The sequence below is a fragment of the Sphaerodactylus townsendi genome, linkage group LG02, assembly GCF_021028975.2.
Source record: "Sphaerodactylus townsendi isolate TG3544 linkage group LG02, MPM_Stown_v2.3, whole genome shotgun sequence".
NCBI classification, from domain to species: domain Eukaryota; kingdom Metazoa; phylum Chordata; class Lepidosauria; order Squamata; family Sphaerodactylidae; genus Sphaerodactylus; species Sphaerodactylus townsendi.
Window position 1 is genome coordinate 70,603,083 of NC_059426.1, and position 14,989 is coordinate 70,618,071.

At 45.7% G+C, this 14,989-nt stretch overlaps 1 protein-coding gene across 1 annotated transcript in view; it reads left to right on the plus strand.

The window, feature by feature from the left end:
• P2RX3 (purinergic receptor P2X 3) overlaps positions 1-14,989 on the plus strand; it is a 54,170-nt gene that overhangs the window by 26,983 nt on the left and 12,198 nt on the right. The window contains exons 5-10 of the mRNA XM_048485944.1: positions 180-237; positions 4,377-4,470; positions 5,161-5,238; positions 7,792-7,933; positions 9,583-9,719; positions 13,002-13,095. Of these exons, the coding sequence (XP_048341901.1) occupies positions 180-237; positions 4,377-4,470; positions 5,161-5,238; positions 7,792-7,933; positions 9,583-9,719; positions 13,002-13,095 (603 nt within the window). The remainder of the gene's footprint in view (positions 1-179; positions 238-4,376; positions 4,471-5,160; positions 5,239-7,791; positions 7,934-9,582; positions 9,720-13,001; positions 13,096-14,989) is intronic.

Sequence of the window (14,989 nt, forward strand, 5' to 3'; positions counted from 1 at the left end):
GGCTTTCATATTGATAATTTATTATTTTCTTTTTTTAAAAAAAATTGCAACTACCTTAAGCAGAACTCTGGAGAGGTGGCATTAAAATGTCCTAAATAAATAACTGGATAAAATTTCAGAAGCTTCAAAGGTTAATTTTCTCTCCCTTCGTCTTCTCTTTCCTGTTCCAAAATGAAAAGAGTGTCGTGTGTGAATCAGACAATGAGTGCAAAAGAACCATCCCCACTACAGGAGGGGGTAAGTGAATAAAGCCACTTCATGTACACTGCATGAGTCAAGCCGCGCCTGGAGTGCTGTGTGCAGTTCTGGAGACCTCAGTTTTAAAAAACAATGTGGACCGAATGGAGCAGGCACAGAGGAGAGCAATGAAGATAATCGGGGACCTGGAGACCTGGAGTCCTATGAGGAAAGGCTGAGGAATTTCATAATTTTTGGTCTGTAGAAGAGGAGGCTGAGCGGAGACATGATTGCTCTCTTTAAGTATTTGAAAGGCTGTCATTTAGAAGAGGGCAGGGAGCTTTTCCAATTGGCAGCAGAGGATAAGACTCACAGTTTAAATTACAACTGGAAACATACCGGCTGAATAGTAGGAAAAAAATTACAGTAGAAGTTGTTCAACAGTGGAACTGGCTACCTAGGGAGGTGATAAGCTTCCTCTCACTGGCAGTCTTTATGCAGTGACTGGACAAACACTCATCAGGGATGCTCTAGACTGATCCTGCATTGAGCAGGGGGTTGGTGTCAGGCCCCTGTGCACCATGGCAGAAGCCGCAGATAGTGAGTCTGCAGAAGAGGAGGCTGTAGCTGGGCCATCTGAGGTCCAGCCAACTCAGGCAGACTTAGAGTCTGAGCCTTCAGTAGCGGTCACAGGATCAGGGCCAGGGGCTCAGACAACACCTGAGGAAGCAACCCTTGGGATGGAAACCAGTGGTGTATTTACCTGGGGATGAGGGGTATCCTCTGTCCCCAGGCGACACTAACCTAGTCACGTGGAGGGGCGCAAAATCGGCCCCCCACATGACCAGGAAGAAACAGCAACTCGTCTTTGGGTGCCCTCGACCCCGCCCATGTCATCATTGATATGGGCAGGGTAGAGGGTGCCCCCCTGCTGCCCCCTTGCTCCTGGCTCCCAGGGAGCTGGCAGCCAGCAGTCCCTTCTGCCCTCCCCTCCGGGGAGGCAGAAAAAGACTGCCATCTATTGGCCTCCAGCACTTGCTTTTATAGCACTGAGGCCGGGGCGGAGCTTAGGGGGCATGGCCACACCCCAGGGTGATGTGGGGCATGGCCAAGCCCTCCCCAAACCCCGCCCCCGGCCTCAGTGCTATAAAAGCAAGTGCCTGAGGCTGATAGACAGCAGTCCTTTTCTGCCTCCCCGGAGGGGAGGACAGAAGAGACTGCTTCCAGCCGGCTCCAGGGAGAAGGCCTGGAGAGACAGGGGACAGGGCTTGAGGTGTGGCCACAAACCCAGGGTGTTGTGGGGTGAGGCCACGCCGCCTAAGCCCCACCCTGATAGACGTCTGTCTCTTCTGCCTCCCCGGAGGTGAGGGCAGAAAGGACTGCCGACTCCCTGGGAGCCGGGAGCAAAGGGGAGTAGCAGTAGGGTGATGGAGCCCCGCCCTGAGAGGGGCGCCAAGAGACAATTTGTCTCCAGGCGCCATTTCCCCTCGGTACGCCTCTGATGGAAACTGCTACCCCAAAGCCACTGCCAGATCCCAGCTCTGTCCTTCCCCCAGTCCCGGTTGTTCAGTCAGGGGTCAGCCCGTCAGCTCCTACACCCCCAGGGTCACCTGAACCCCGGGAACAATGACAAAAGCAGCTGCAGAGCCACTACAGGAGCGGAGGCGCAGCAGCAGGTTGGCAGCTTTAGAGCAAGCAAGGAGAAACAGGGAGTCCTTGCAGGAGCCAGGCTAAGGGAGTGCAGCTGGGGGAGGTTGGCAATTAGTGGGAAGGCCATTCTGTATATGAGGCTGTAAGAAGAAGGCTGCAGTTTGGCAGCAACGTTGTTTTGGGATAGGTGAACCTTTGCTTGTGTTGATCCTTGCCTTGGACTAAACTCCAATAAACAGTGAGTACTGGACTGCTGTCTTGACTTTTGCTTGCTGGGGGTCTGGGCCACAACAGTTGGACTAGATGGACTGTATGGTCCCTTCCAACCCTATGATTCTGTGAAAGGAGTAGGCATTGAGATGACCCTGGACCAGTGGTGTAGCACCAATGGGACGGGGGGGGGGGACATCCGGGCACATGCTGGGGCGGGGGCATGGCTGGGGCATTCAAGGGAGTGCCCCTGGTGCCGTTCCCCCTCGCTCTGCCCCTACACTGGACCCTTCCCTCACTTGCACTTTTTCCTCAGAAACCTCTTCCCCCACTTCCTCTTTCCAAGACAGGTTATAAAACTACATGTAATCCCCACCTGGAGACAGCCAGCAATTTTAGGCACCATGAAGATGGGGATGGTGGATTTCGCAGTGGAATATCAATACCCACTGGCCACCAACTTCATCGACTTCAAGAAAGCTTTTGACAGCATTCACCGAGAGTCCCTCTGGTATATCCTGAGTTTGTACAGCAGCCTTCACCGCCATCTTCAAAGACTTGCAGCTATGATCCAGCTGTTGCATCAAGACAGATAATGGCTCCATAGACTTCCTTGAAATCACCACTGGGGTCAGACAAGCCTGTATTCTGTCTCCACTTCTCTTCTTTTTAGTCCTTCACTACATCTTCTGGAGAATTTGAACACGCTCTGGCAATGGCATACACTGGCCTGACCAAGACCGCCTTGGTGACTTGGATTTTGCTGATGACATTGTTTTGCTTGAGGAAGATGCAAAGCTGCAGCGTATGACAACTGACCTGGATAGAAAAGTGGACAAAATTGGCCTCAGGATAAGCATTGATAAATCAAAGATCATGTATGTTAGTTCCACAGCATGAACACAGGGAATCATTAGATCACAGCAGCTAGAGAAAGTGGTGAAGTTCACATACTTGGGCAGTGTGGTCTCCCAGAATGGAGATGCACAGGCAGATGTCAGGTGCTGCACTGGGAAGGCTGCAGCTGTTTTTTGGAGAATGAACAAGATCTGGTGCTCATCAACCATTGCCCTAAGGACCTATTGCCTCTTCACCTCCATTGTGATCTCGACAGCCATTTATGCTAGCGAGACCTGGAAGGCATCAACAAGTATCAACAACAGGCTTGATGTCTTCCAACAGAAGTGCCTATGCTGAATCCTGAAGAGGTGCTCCAAAGGAGGGGCATGTGCAAACTCCATACCATCGTTGCACACAAAAGACTTTGACTAGCCGGCCATGTCTTTCGCATGGAGAACAGTCGGATCCCAAAGACGGCAATCTGGTGGATACCTTCTGATGCCAAACGACAGTGAGGATGCCCCCAAAACATATGAATGTTCAAGTAAGATCTGAAGGCACTGAATATTGCAGGGAAGAGGCTGAAACACTCACCCAAGACCTGAAATGCTGGACAGCACTTGTTGCCCAATATGCTACTTAGCATGATGGATTCAATGATAATTATGATGATACACCTGTAATTCTAACCGATAGCTGGCTAGTCCCCGAGCTTCATGGAAGAAGTAATTAGGTAGAGGCATAATAAATATTTGTAGAAAAATAAGGAGGACCATGCCTTTGCTAGAGAATAAATTGCCTTCAGTTTTAAAAAGCCTGTTCTTAAAACCTCTGGAGGATTACATCATCTGAGACCTGGGTTTATATAAACTTACTCAGATGTTGTGGAAAACCTTCAGATACTGAGTACATTAAGAAAACCTGGCTGTATTGACTAATTTTGTGTGATATTCTACTGCTAGTTATGTGATAGGCATTAAAACTGTTTAACCTACCCTGTCTTGGAGTAGGTTGGGATAAAAACTCAGCTGTGATGCAGTGTTGGACTTGAATGTGAGACAGCTGAATACAACTCCTACTTTTATCATGGACATGGCATTGGGCCTTGGGAGCATTTATTTCTCACTTCCTTACTTTTAAGTGGGGAAAATAGTGACCTGCCTCAGAGGGTTTTATGTGGGAATATATTATAAAGATTTTAAAGAACTCTGCAAACAATGATAGCTTTATAAATTACTGGCAAGAATGGTGAGCTTTCTTGGATCAGCTAGTTTAAACCCAGCTGACCTCCCTCCAAAAGTCAACAAAACTCAAATTAAGTTGTATGCCTAGTGGAAATCTGGGGTGGACACATTCACTCAGCACCAAAGGATCACATGGAGTGCATTATAAAGAATGGAGAGTTGACAACAGTTTTTATTTTTCAATTCTGTAATAGAACTTGAGAGGAAAGATGGCTTTATGTTACATTTTCATTGATGTGCTGTTTTCTGCTGCAGGGATCCTGACTGGCTTATGCGTTAATTACAATGCCACAGTTCGGACATGCCAGATTCAGGGCTGGTGCCCAGCAGAGGTGGATACCAAGCATGTGTAAGTACTGGGGCAGCCCAGTCTCTTGTATTTTAACAGTAGTGAAATATTGCCTATGCTGTAAACTTCCAATTAGAATTGGAATGCTGGTCAACAGGTTATTCAAATAATGTTCAATTGACCATGAACAAATATTTCTTGAAACCACACATTCTCTTGTGTAGCTAGCAGCCTCCTTTTTAATTGCATTTTGGTGTAATCTATCTAAAGCTACAGAAATTATAGGACTGCTCCATTAACTAAACATCTTTTTGATAAGTCCAGTTCTTGACCTGTTCTCACAGTGCTGTTGTTGCAGTCACAAAGATAAGGAAACCAAGCAGCATATCCGGCTGGTAGAAGCTTCCCAAACCTTAATGCCATAGAAGCACAGAAGTTTCTTCTAATGAAAGCTTCCTGAGTGGAATTTTTGGAGGTGTCCTTTTCTGATCTTCTAATGCCATTTTTGGATTAGTATCCCAGTTTACAGAACTGAGCATGGAAATCTCTATAAGCACAATTCAATCATGGGAAAATTATCCATGTTGTGCTCTTTTTTTGAGGTTTTTTTTAAAAAAAGAAAATAAAGAAGGGGGGAAATTCAAAATATTTCAGAAAATTTGGGCTGGAAGCCTCATTTTGTTCTAGACTTCACTTATAATGGATGATCTGTTCCAAGAGGCTGATTTCAATTGTTTTTCCTCCCTACAGACCTGTCATGCTAGAAGCAGAGAATTTCACTCTCTTTATTAAGAACAGCATCCGCTTTCCACTCTTCAATTTTGAGAAGTGAGTAATGACTCTGTAACCCATAAACCAGTGCTGACATCACATTCCGGAATTTAATTTACAGTAAACCTTTGGTCAACGATGACTGAAAATAACCTTTGAAAATTTTTCACAGAGTACACACATTCCTTGGGGTTGGCAGGAGACCCTTAGCAGAGACAGGAAAGTGGTGGTACAAGCTCACAGTGACTGTACTTCAGCATAAACATCAACTGGGTCATAAGAGTGGTATACAGTGCAGGGTATACCAGAGCTTGCGTGTTTGACCACAGAGCGAATACCTGCACAATATCCATCTAGGTTTTACTGTGATCTTTCACAAAACATCAGAGCAAAATCAGATTTGAGAAAGACTAGACAAAAGCTAATGAAATCCAGGGAATACACACATGCACAGTGATGCTGACAGGAAATCATGAAAAAACTTGTAAGGGCATGTCCAGTCATCTCCCTCACCTGCTCCAACCACTCCCTCACCCCAGCACCCAATCACAGCTCCTCAGTCCTACAAAAATCCTCCCAGGTCCGGCAGATGGGGAAGGAGACAGAGAACTCCATTCTGTGCTGGCTCAGTACAGCATGGAGTCCTCTCCCTTCCAAGCCCTCTGGGGCAGGGGGAGAACTACAGAATTTCAGGTTTCCAAAAATTTTCATGAACAGTCAAAGTCAATGGGTATCGGCTTTCCTGAAAAATTCCAGGTTAAAAAAAACAAAACCCAAACCCAAAATTTACCAAGCAAAGAATATTGTGCTCATCCCTAATTCAGAGCACTTTGAGGCTTTGTGGGTGTGGCTGCACTAGTCTGGGGCTCATCCTTGTAATGGCCACCTATGGTCTATGCCATCATTTTTCATGGCATAACTTTGTACCTCTCAAAGGGGGCATTCCCAGACTGAAAGGTCTTAGGGAGCGGACTAATGCCAGGCACTTCACCTGAATCATCCAGAACTATACTAGCATAGTATCCAATCTTTGACAGGGTATGTTCAAAAAGACTGAATAAAGAAGCTGCTGTGTAACTAAGGCTTTGTGGCTCCCTGGGGTTCCTAGGGTTTCCAGGTCACCCCTAGTCATTAGTGGGGAGTAGGGGGTAAGGTTGCCAGATCCAGGTTGGTAAGTTCCTGGAGATTTGGGGGTGGAGTCAAGGAGGACAGTGACCTCAGTGAGGTCCAATAGGCCTGCCAACACAGGTGGTGGCTAGAGATCTTTAGGAATTACAACTGATCTCCAGGTGACAGAGATCAGCTCACCTGGAGAAAATGACTTCTTTGGAGGGTGGATTCCATGGCATTATACCCTACTGAGGTCCTTCCCCTCTCCAAACCTCTCCCTTCTCAGGCTCCACCCCCTAAATCTCCAGGTATTTCCCAAGCTGAACCTTGCAACCATAACTCCAGGGTTAGTAATCATCAAAAATCTGCGCCTAATGGCTTAACCGGCTGAATGGCAGCCTGTATTTCACAGATTTTTCAACAAAAGTCAATAACCGTAATATTACATGAACCTATTTCCATATGTTCTTGTTTTCAACTCATATGTTTAAATGCAATCTCTACTCATGTCCTTAATCATAAACATACAATATCTGACTAAATATGAATCCAATACAGAAAATGATCACACAAGACTCAAGCACATGTAATGTTGTATTCCACAATAAGGTACTCATACCCAATTTTTCTTCATCAAGCATTCCCCATATTTGCATTGTTGTGAGTTTGTGTGGGGGGGGGGCGGGGGGGTGAGTAGAACTATTGTAAAAATGAGTGCTTTCTGAGCGTGTCTGTTGTCTCACTTAATTCCATGGGGCTTCTTCCCAGGAAATTTATGTCTCATCTGTATGTCATTTATAGCACACTTCAGATTTGGGCTAAGTCCCTCAGCTGAGGACTTGTTCTGATTCTCTTGCTCTTGTGTTCTGTTTTGTTTTTGGCACTGTGTCCTATTACAATCTGTAGAGTGTAAATAATCTTACTTAATGAACAATTATTTTATTCATAGTACTGAGAAACTAAGTCATTTGTTTTGTTAGGAAATTTGGTCTAAATCAGGGTCATGGGATGGGGACTAGATGTAATTTTAGTCTGGGCATCTACAGTAGCTCTCAGCAGCCCTTCCTGCACACCATGTTATTCTTTCTCATAGAGTTCAGCTTATTGCATTCATTGGGGATGTGAAAAATGCCAGTGAGCATTATGAAGAGACAGAGCCAGGACCCCAAGTTTCCTTAAATAGCTTGAAACAATCCATATTTGCTGTACCTTCCCACTGGACATCAGGGAAGGTAGCTGGTCAATATCCTGTCCCCAAGCCCAATCAAACCACCCAACAAAACCAAGTTTAGGAGATCAAAGAGCAGCCCGAGCAGCCCCTAGCAAATTCTACCCAGTTCTGCTTTATGCCATGACAGATGTGCTCCTCGTGTCATTATTGCTGGATGAAGAGATGGGTTGTGAAACCAAGTTTATTGTGCTGAGCTCAGGAATATCCTTCCTGTTCTTCGTTTGGGGCCCATGTCTCATCTCAATATGTCTTCCTTTGCCTCCTTATAGGGGAAACCTCCTACCCAATCTCACAACTGAGAAAATTCGGAATTGCCACTTTGACCCAGAAAAGGAACCCTTCTGCCCCATTTTGCGCCTAGGTGACATCGTAAAATTTGCAAACCAAGACTTTGCCAAGTTGGCTACAACGGTGAGGATTTCTGCTGCCAAACTGTGAGATTAACATGAGCACCCTGAGGCCACTGAGATGAGGTGGGCAGTGTTGGGCTTGGAAACCCAGGCTGAATAAATTCCTGCTCACCTGTGAAGGTCTCTGGGTGGCTTCAGTCTAGCCTATCTTGTAGGGTTCTTAAAAGTTTAAACTGCTGCAGTTTACTCGTTTGAGAGAGGACAGGAGATATGTGACAAATAACATAAATAATGGTACATACAGATGCAAGAGATCAGGAGGGAATGTTAGTGGTGACAAAAGATAAATCCATCAGATCACATCCCTGTACTCTGGGTTAATTAGAGAACCAGTGTGGTATAGTGGTTAAGGGTGTTGCACTAGTATCTGGGAGACCCAGATGTGAATCCCAGCTTGTGTCATGGAAGCTTGCTGGGTGATAGGTTTGCTAACTGCTGGTTGGGAAATACCTGCAGCCTGGGGTGGGCCAGGTTTGTTGAGTGTGGAGGTGGGAGCCTGAGGAGGACAGGGTTTGAGAGAGGAGGGACTTCCGTGGGCTATAATACTATAAAGTCCACTATTTAAAGCAGCCATTTTCTCCTGGTGAATTTAACTCTGTTGCCTGGAAGTCAGTTCTAAGAGCAGGAGCTCTCCACCACCACCTGGAGGTTGGCAATCCTACTGAGTTAGTGACTCTCCTCCTAACCTACCTCACAATGTTGCTGTGAGAACAAAGTAGAGGAGAATAAAATGATATGAGCTGCTCTGGGTCCCCATTGGGGAGAAAGGCAGTTACAAATATTAATAAAATTAAAAAATCCGATAATATAAAAGGCTAGCTGTGTTGGCAATGACTCATTTCCAACCAGTTGCCACGCACAAATGGCTTGGAGGCAGGGCTTACACAGGACAGATGAAAAAAACAACACACACAAAATAGCAGAATGTGTCAATCACTCACTCTCCTGTGTGCTTGCCCTTCTCCCCCATTGCTGAATAATCACAGTTGCCATCTGCAGTTGCCTAAGAAGGAGCAGGCACAGGTGTCAGCCGCTCCACATGGGAGGGTCGCTGGTTGCTGCAGCTGTTTCATTTACTGTTGAGTGGTGATACAGGTGTCCGGGAAGAAGAGCAGGCATTCAGGGACAGGAGGAAAACGAGGGGGGAGCTGGTGATATGGGGCCAAGGGAGGAAGAAAGTCAGGAAGGGTTGCCCCCCTTGGTGGCCACCATTAACCCTTCCATGTCAAAGCAGGCATCTGGGAAAAGGAGAAGGACAAGGAGGGAGCTGGTTACATAGGGCCAAGACCGGAGGAAAAGTAGGAGGGTTGGTCCCCTTGGAGGGTGCCATCAACCCACCAACAGTTTTCCAGAGTCCATTGTATTTGTACGTACAACAGTCTGGAATAACTGCTTCCTTTTCATAATTATCACGGGTTAGGATTTCTACTCAGTGTTTGAGAAAGTGGAAAAATTCACTTTTTTTGCTTACACTAATTGCCTTTGTAGTGTATATAATCAAACAAAAGTAAAGAACTGGTAATTAATCTGCATTGAGTTATGAACCTTTAAAAGGGACTGCACATACAATTTTTCATTCATTGCTTTGTGGCTAGCAACTACCTACTCTCTGTAAAGATGCCTGTCCTAATGCTTTCCTTGTTCATCCAGGGTGGGGTAATAGGGATCAAGATTGGATGGGTATGTGACTTGGATCATTCCTGGGATCACTGCGTCCCCAAATATTCTTTTACTCGACTTGACAGTGTCTCTGAAAAGAACAGTGTCTCTACTGGATACAATTTCAGGCAAGTCCGGAGCATCAATCCTAAATTGTTCAACCCTCAGAAATTTCTGCCTTCCACTGTAATATTCTGTGAACTTGAATTCCATCTCACGCTTACCTCACTCTGACTTGTACATATAATATCTCTCTTACCACATATCTCACATATACAGCCTGCACTTGCAGAGTATGACCTTTTATACAGACAGCTCAGAAGGATGTCAGATGCACAAGTTTACTTCCAGACAGTTTGTCCTGCACATGGGCACATCTGATATGTGCCCACATACTGACAACCAAACGGAGAAAATTATGGCAATAAGGATCTTCGAGGGCTGTGTTTATTTAGTGCCTCCCAGGCTTCTGATATACAAAATATATTATTTCTTAATTCAAATTGGAGTTGCAGTTCACATGTACTCACTGTAAAAGTAAACCTTTTAGAGTGAAAGTTAGCAATGATCTTCCCTCAAACAAGCCTCTCTACATGAATTTATGATTTCAGCTGCCCTGCTGATTGGAACTAATGAGCCTAGACTAATGATTCATGCAGGTATCCAACAGCCTTCTCTGTTGTGTGATGGAATCAGGGGTGATGGTATAACTCTATCATATATACCCAATGCAGACCTGTAGCAGAGTAACCCACACCTAACAGAGGCTGACTGGAAGAAGGTAAGGCCAGAGAAGTAGATGATGCACAAAATGGGTATTTGGGGTTCACAGTAGGCCTTATTATTATTATTATTATTATTATTATTATTATTATTATTATTATTATTATTATTATTATTATTATTATTATTATTATTATTATTATTATTATTATTATTATTATTATTTATTAAACTTGCTATACCGCCCTATCCCCGGAGGGCTCAGGGCGGTGAACAACATAAAGTCATACAAAAAACATAAAAATCTTAAAACAGGTACATTTTTACCTGTTAGATACTGAATTTAATTCTCTCAGCACAGTAGATAGTTTCTCACTGTACATGACTGTGCCTTAGAGAGCCAGTGTTGTGTAGTGGTGGGTCGATTCCCCACTGACAATTAATTGCGTGGTACTTATGTGAAAAAACAAGGTTTCAGGCATGCCTCCCCACTCCTCGAGCGACAAAGGGGGTTTCTTCCTGTTTCTGGCGCTTGTCCCCCCCCCCCCCACTTATTCCACGTTTTCGCTGTACCTGCTTGGAAGTACAACTTTTTCTTTTACCATGGTTCTTCCCAATCTCGAGGGGAGGAACGGGGGACTAATCTTCACTTAATTTTTCGCCATGGAGCGATGACCAATCAGCGGTCGCTGGGCACTTAGCAATGCGTGCACAAGATTTCCTGGTTTTGTTTTTCCCTTTGGGGTCAGAGAGCGCAAGCGCAAGGAGACAAGAACATGTGAGCTGGTTTCCATAGCAGATTGAGCAGCTGTTTAAACGATTAGCCATTCGGGTGCTGTGTGGTTTCCGGGCTGTATGGCCGTGTTCTAGCAGCATTCTCTCCTGACGTTTCGCCTGCATCTGTGGCTGGCATCTTCACAGGAATCTTCCTCTGAAGATGCCAGCCACAGATGCAGGTGAAACGTCAGGAGAGAATGCTGCTAGAACACGGCCATACAGCCCGGAAACCACACAGCACCCAAGTGATTCCGGCCGTGAAAGCCTTCGACAATACATTGATTAGCCATTCGCTCATTTATTCACCTAAACACTTAAACGTTTAGCCTTGCAAACGTGTTGCCATTCTAACGTCATGATGTGATCACGTCATGATGTGATCACGTTTTTTGCGGGAGGAAAAGGGACCCGCCCAAACACGGCACACCAGCCAATCAGGAGAGACAAAAAATGGAAATCAATTTGTTGTGGGGAGTGCTGCATTTCCGGAACCCAATCAGTAGCCCCATACGTAATGGCATTCCCTGCACAAGAGAATAAATCTGCAATGTGGAGGTTGAAACCCCGATGAAAAGGTGCAGTTTATTTTTAAACTTGGTTTAAACTATATTTAATTTCCAGTGGGGAATCGACCGTGGACTAATCTGGAGAAGCTGATTTGATTCTCCACAGCATAAATCCAAACTTTTCTTCTTAGCCAAGGGTGGGGTTAATGATTCTGGAGCCCTGGGCAAAAGTCCAAGATGGTGGCAGAGATAGGCCAGCTTCTTCCTGGGCAGGGGAGGGGGTGGCCACTCACATGTCAACAGCAACCAGTTATTTCTTTCCCTCTCTGGGGGTCGAGTGCTGGATTGTGAAGGGGTAGGAGCCCACCTAGTGCAGGGCAGCCACCTCAGATGCCCCATGGCTAAGACTTGCTTCTAGCTTTGGCACAACATAAAAGGCTGATGCTTTCTAGCTACTGGCTGCCTTGCCATAAGGCACCTGCTTATATGCACACAATTTGCAGACCATCCTTCTTTTTTAATTGATTTACATCATTTATATTCCATCATTCTCATGAACACACAAAGAGGATTATAGAATGACTAGCAGCAAAAGCCCATTGCAGGGGGCGGGGGGAGGATGCAGTGGGCTCTAGGAAGCATCCCCCCCCCCCCCGACTTTCAATAGTGTATAATGTTGGTGCCTTGTTGGCCAGCAGCAGCAGGGGCCTTGCGGGCCTGGCTTTTTGGGGTGGTGCGGGTGGGAAGAGGGTGCAGGATTTTTGGGATGGGTGTGGCTTGAATTTTTGGGGTGGGGGAGTGTGAGAAGGGTGCTGGGTGGCGGAGCAGCTTCTCCGTTGCCCAGGTTGGCTGTTTGGGCAGGTACTTCGGTGCTTGTGTTGGATTTTGGGGGTGGGGTGGGCAGGAGGAGGGTGGTGGATTTTTTTGGTGTGGTGGCAGCAGGAGGGTGCCGGATTTTTGAGGTGGGGATGGCTTGGCTTTTGGGGTTGGGGGGGCAGGAGGAGGGTGCTGAGCAGCGGAGCAAGTGCTCTGCCACCCAGCCTCACTGCTTGGGGAGGCAGGAGGACTTCTTGGGGGCAACAGAGCAGGAAAAATCAAATGTCAGGGCAACGAACCCTCCACTCATGAGTCCTGCTCCCTCATTGGCGGAGGGTTCGTCATCCCAACATTAAATTCCTCAGCGCTTTATTGTTTAGGATAATGCAACAAAAACAATAAAATATATGAAAAGAATGCGATACATGACTACATATTACAGCTGCATTGTTCAAGCCCATAACGTAGGGTCTGTTCTAAAACCTCATCCTTATATTTACATAGCAAGTATGTGCATATTCAGACATTTTTTCCTATCAGACCTACCAGACTTGTACATGTTATGTGTATGTCTCCCCCTTGCCTCAGGTATGCCAAGTATTACAAGCATGAAAATGGAACAGAGTACCGCACACTGATGAAGGCTTATGGCATTCGCTTTGATGTCCTGGTTTATGGAAATGTGAGTATGGCAGGGCAAGCAAGAGATATGAGGGCTGATGTGATCTGGTGGAAGGAAATGAAGTGCGTTCTGAGGTGTAGCCAGATGAGACCTGCAGCATATGACATTCCTCAAAACCCATGACATCCAATTTACATTGGAATTGTTATACTCAGAAATCATTCAACTCTTTTTCAGTGATCCTGACTTTGTTCAACATAACTTTTGCCATTTTGAAAGTGCAAAAATCTATTTGGGGAGTCACAATGCTTGCAAAGCTGTCAGTCTCACTGATTATATTTATATGATTGGACAGGAGATTTGCCCCATTTTGGTTTATGAGTTTATTATATTTGTACCCTTCCCATGTTCTGGTTGCAACTAGGCTCAGGGTGGCTAACGATAAGTAAAATAATACAAAAGCATCACATTTAAAATAAACAAAATTTCCTATCTAAAATATCTTCACAGATGACAATATATCATATACATTCAGCCTTTGAAACTCCTATAGGTTTTACCCATGGAAGAGTGAGATGTTAACAGGGAGGGGCACACCATTTAGATGTAAACTGCAGGTGCTAGTTGGTAACTCAGTGGCCATAATACTACTCGTGATAAATGATTACATTAAATGGACTCTCATTAAAGTTTAGATATTTGTTTAGATATTTGAAGGGATGTCATGTTGATGAGGGAGCAAGCTTGTTTTCTGCTGCTTCAGAGACTAGGACCAGGAGTAATGGGTTCAAGGTGAAGAAAAAGAGATTCCACCTAAAACATCAGGAAAAAACTTCCTGACAATAAGGGCTGTTTGACAGTGGAATGCACTACCTCGGAGTGCGGGGAGTCTCCTTCTTTGGAGGTTTTTAAAGAAAGGCTGGATGGCCATTTGTCAGGAGTGCTTTGATTGTGTGTTTCTGCATTGCAGGGGGTTGGAGATGGTCTTTGGGGTCTCTTCCAACTCTATGATTCTATGATTCCATGGAAGTTGGAGGGAAGAATTCTCTCAGATATGTATACTAGCACCATTTTCTAGATATCAGAAGGAACCAGGCTATACTATTAATTTAATATCTCTCCACACTTTTAAACAATTACACATAGTCCTATTGTTCTATTAAATCATTTTTGTATGATAAAGGCCATTTCTGCATGGCACAATTATACCGGGTTACAATTGGTATACAATCCGGGTCTGTTTTATCCTGGTTTCTCCCTTCACATGGTTGCCTGTTTCTGTAAAGGAATCGAGTGAAGACCAGGAGGAAATACTCCAGTTTGTTTCACATGAGCCTGGGTCTTTAGTATTTACACCGCAAGTGTATCTGTGCATGCGCAAACACCCCAGTGTCCTGTGCTGATTGGTTGTTGTTTTGGAGCGGCAGCTTGAGTGAACGTCTCCACTCTGCCTTTTGAATGCTGGCACCTGCCTTTACACCTGCTCTGCGGTTTTCGGGCAGGAGTATGTTTTGTGAGCTGGGAGATCTGAACCTATTGAGCATGGATCCAAATCCAGAGGTGGCACAGCTGCTGAGTTTATGGTGCTGGTGGCGTACCAGCCACCAGTTGAGAACCGAGAATCCTCCCTCCACTATTCCCCTCCATCTGAGGCTCGAAATGTGGGGGGAATTGGTTCCCCCCTGTCCCGCAGTTGAGAGCGAGGGATCTCCTCACCATTCCCCTCCATCTATGGCGCAAAACGTGGGAAGAATAGGCTCTGCTCCCCCTCAGGCCTCCACACACCGAAGACCACTGGGAGAATCAGCCCCTCTCTGATGCCCCAAGGCCATCACAGGTCAAGGCCAGTGAATGTGCCCAGAAGCTTCCCCCTTCTGAGCCCTGCGCTCTTCCAGGGCCAGCCTTGCGCAACACCGACTATGGTAGGACACCTTGGGGAGACATGTGGAGGGAC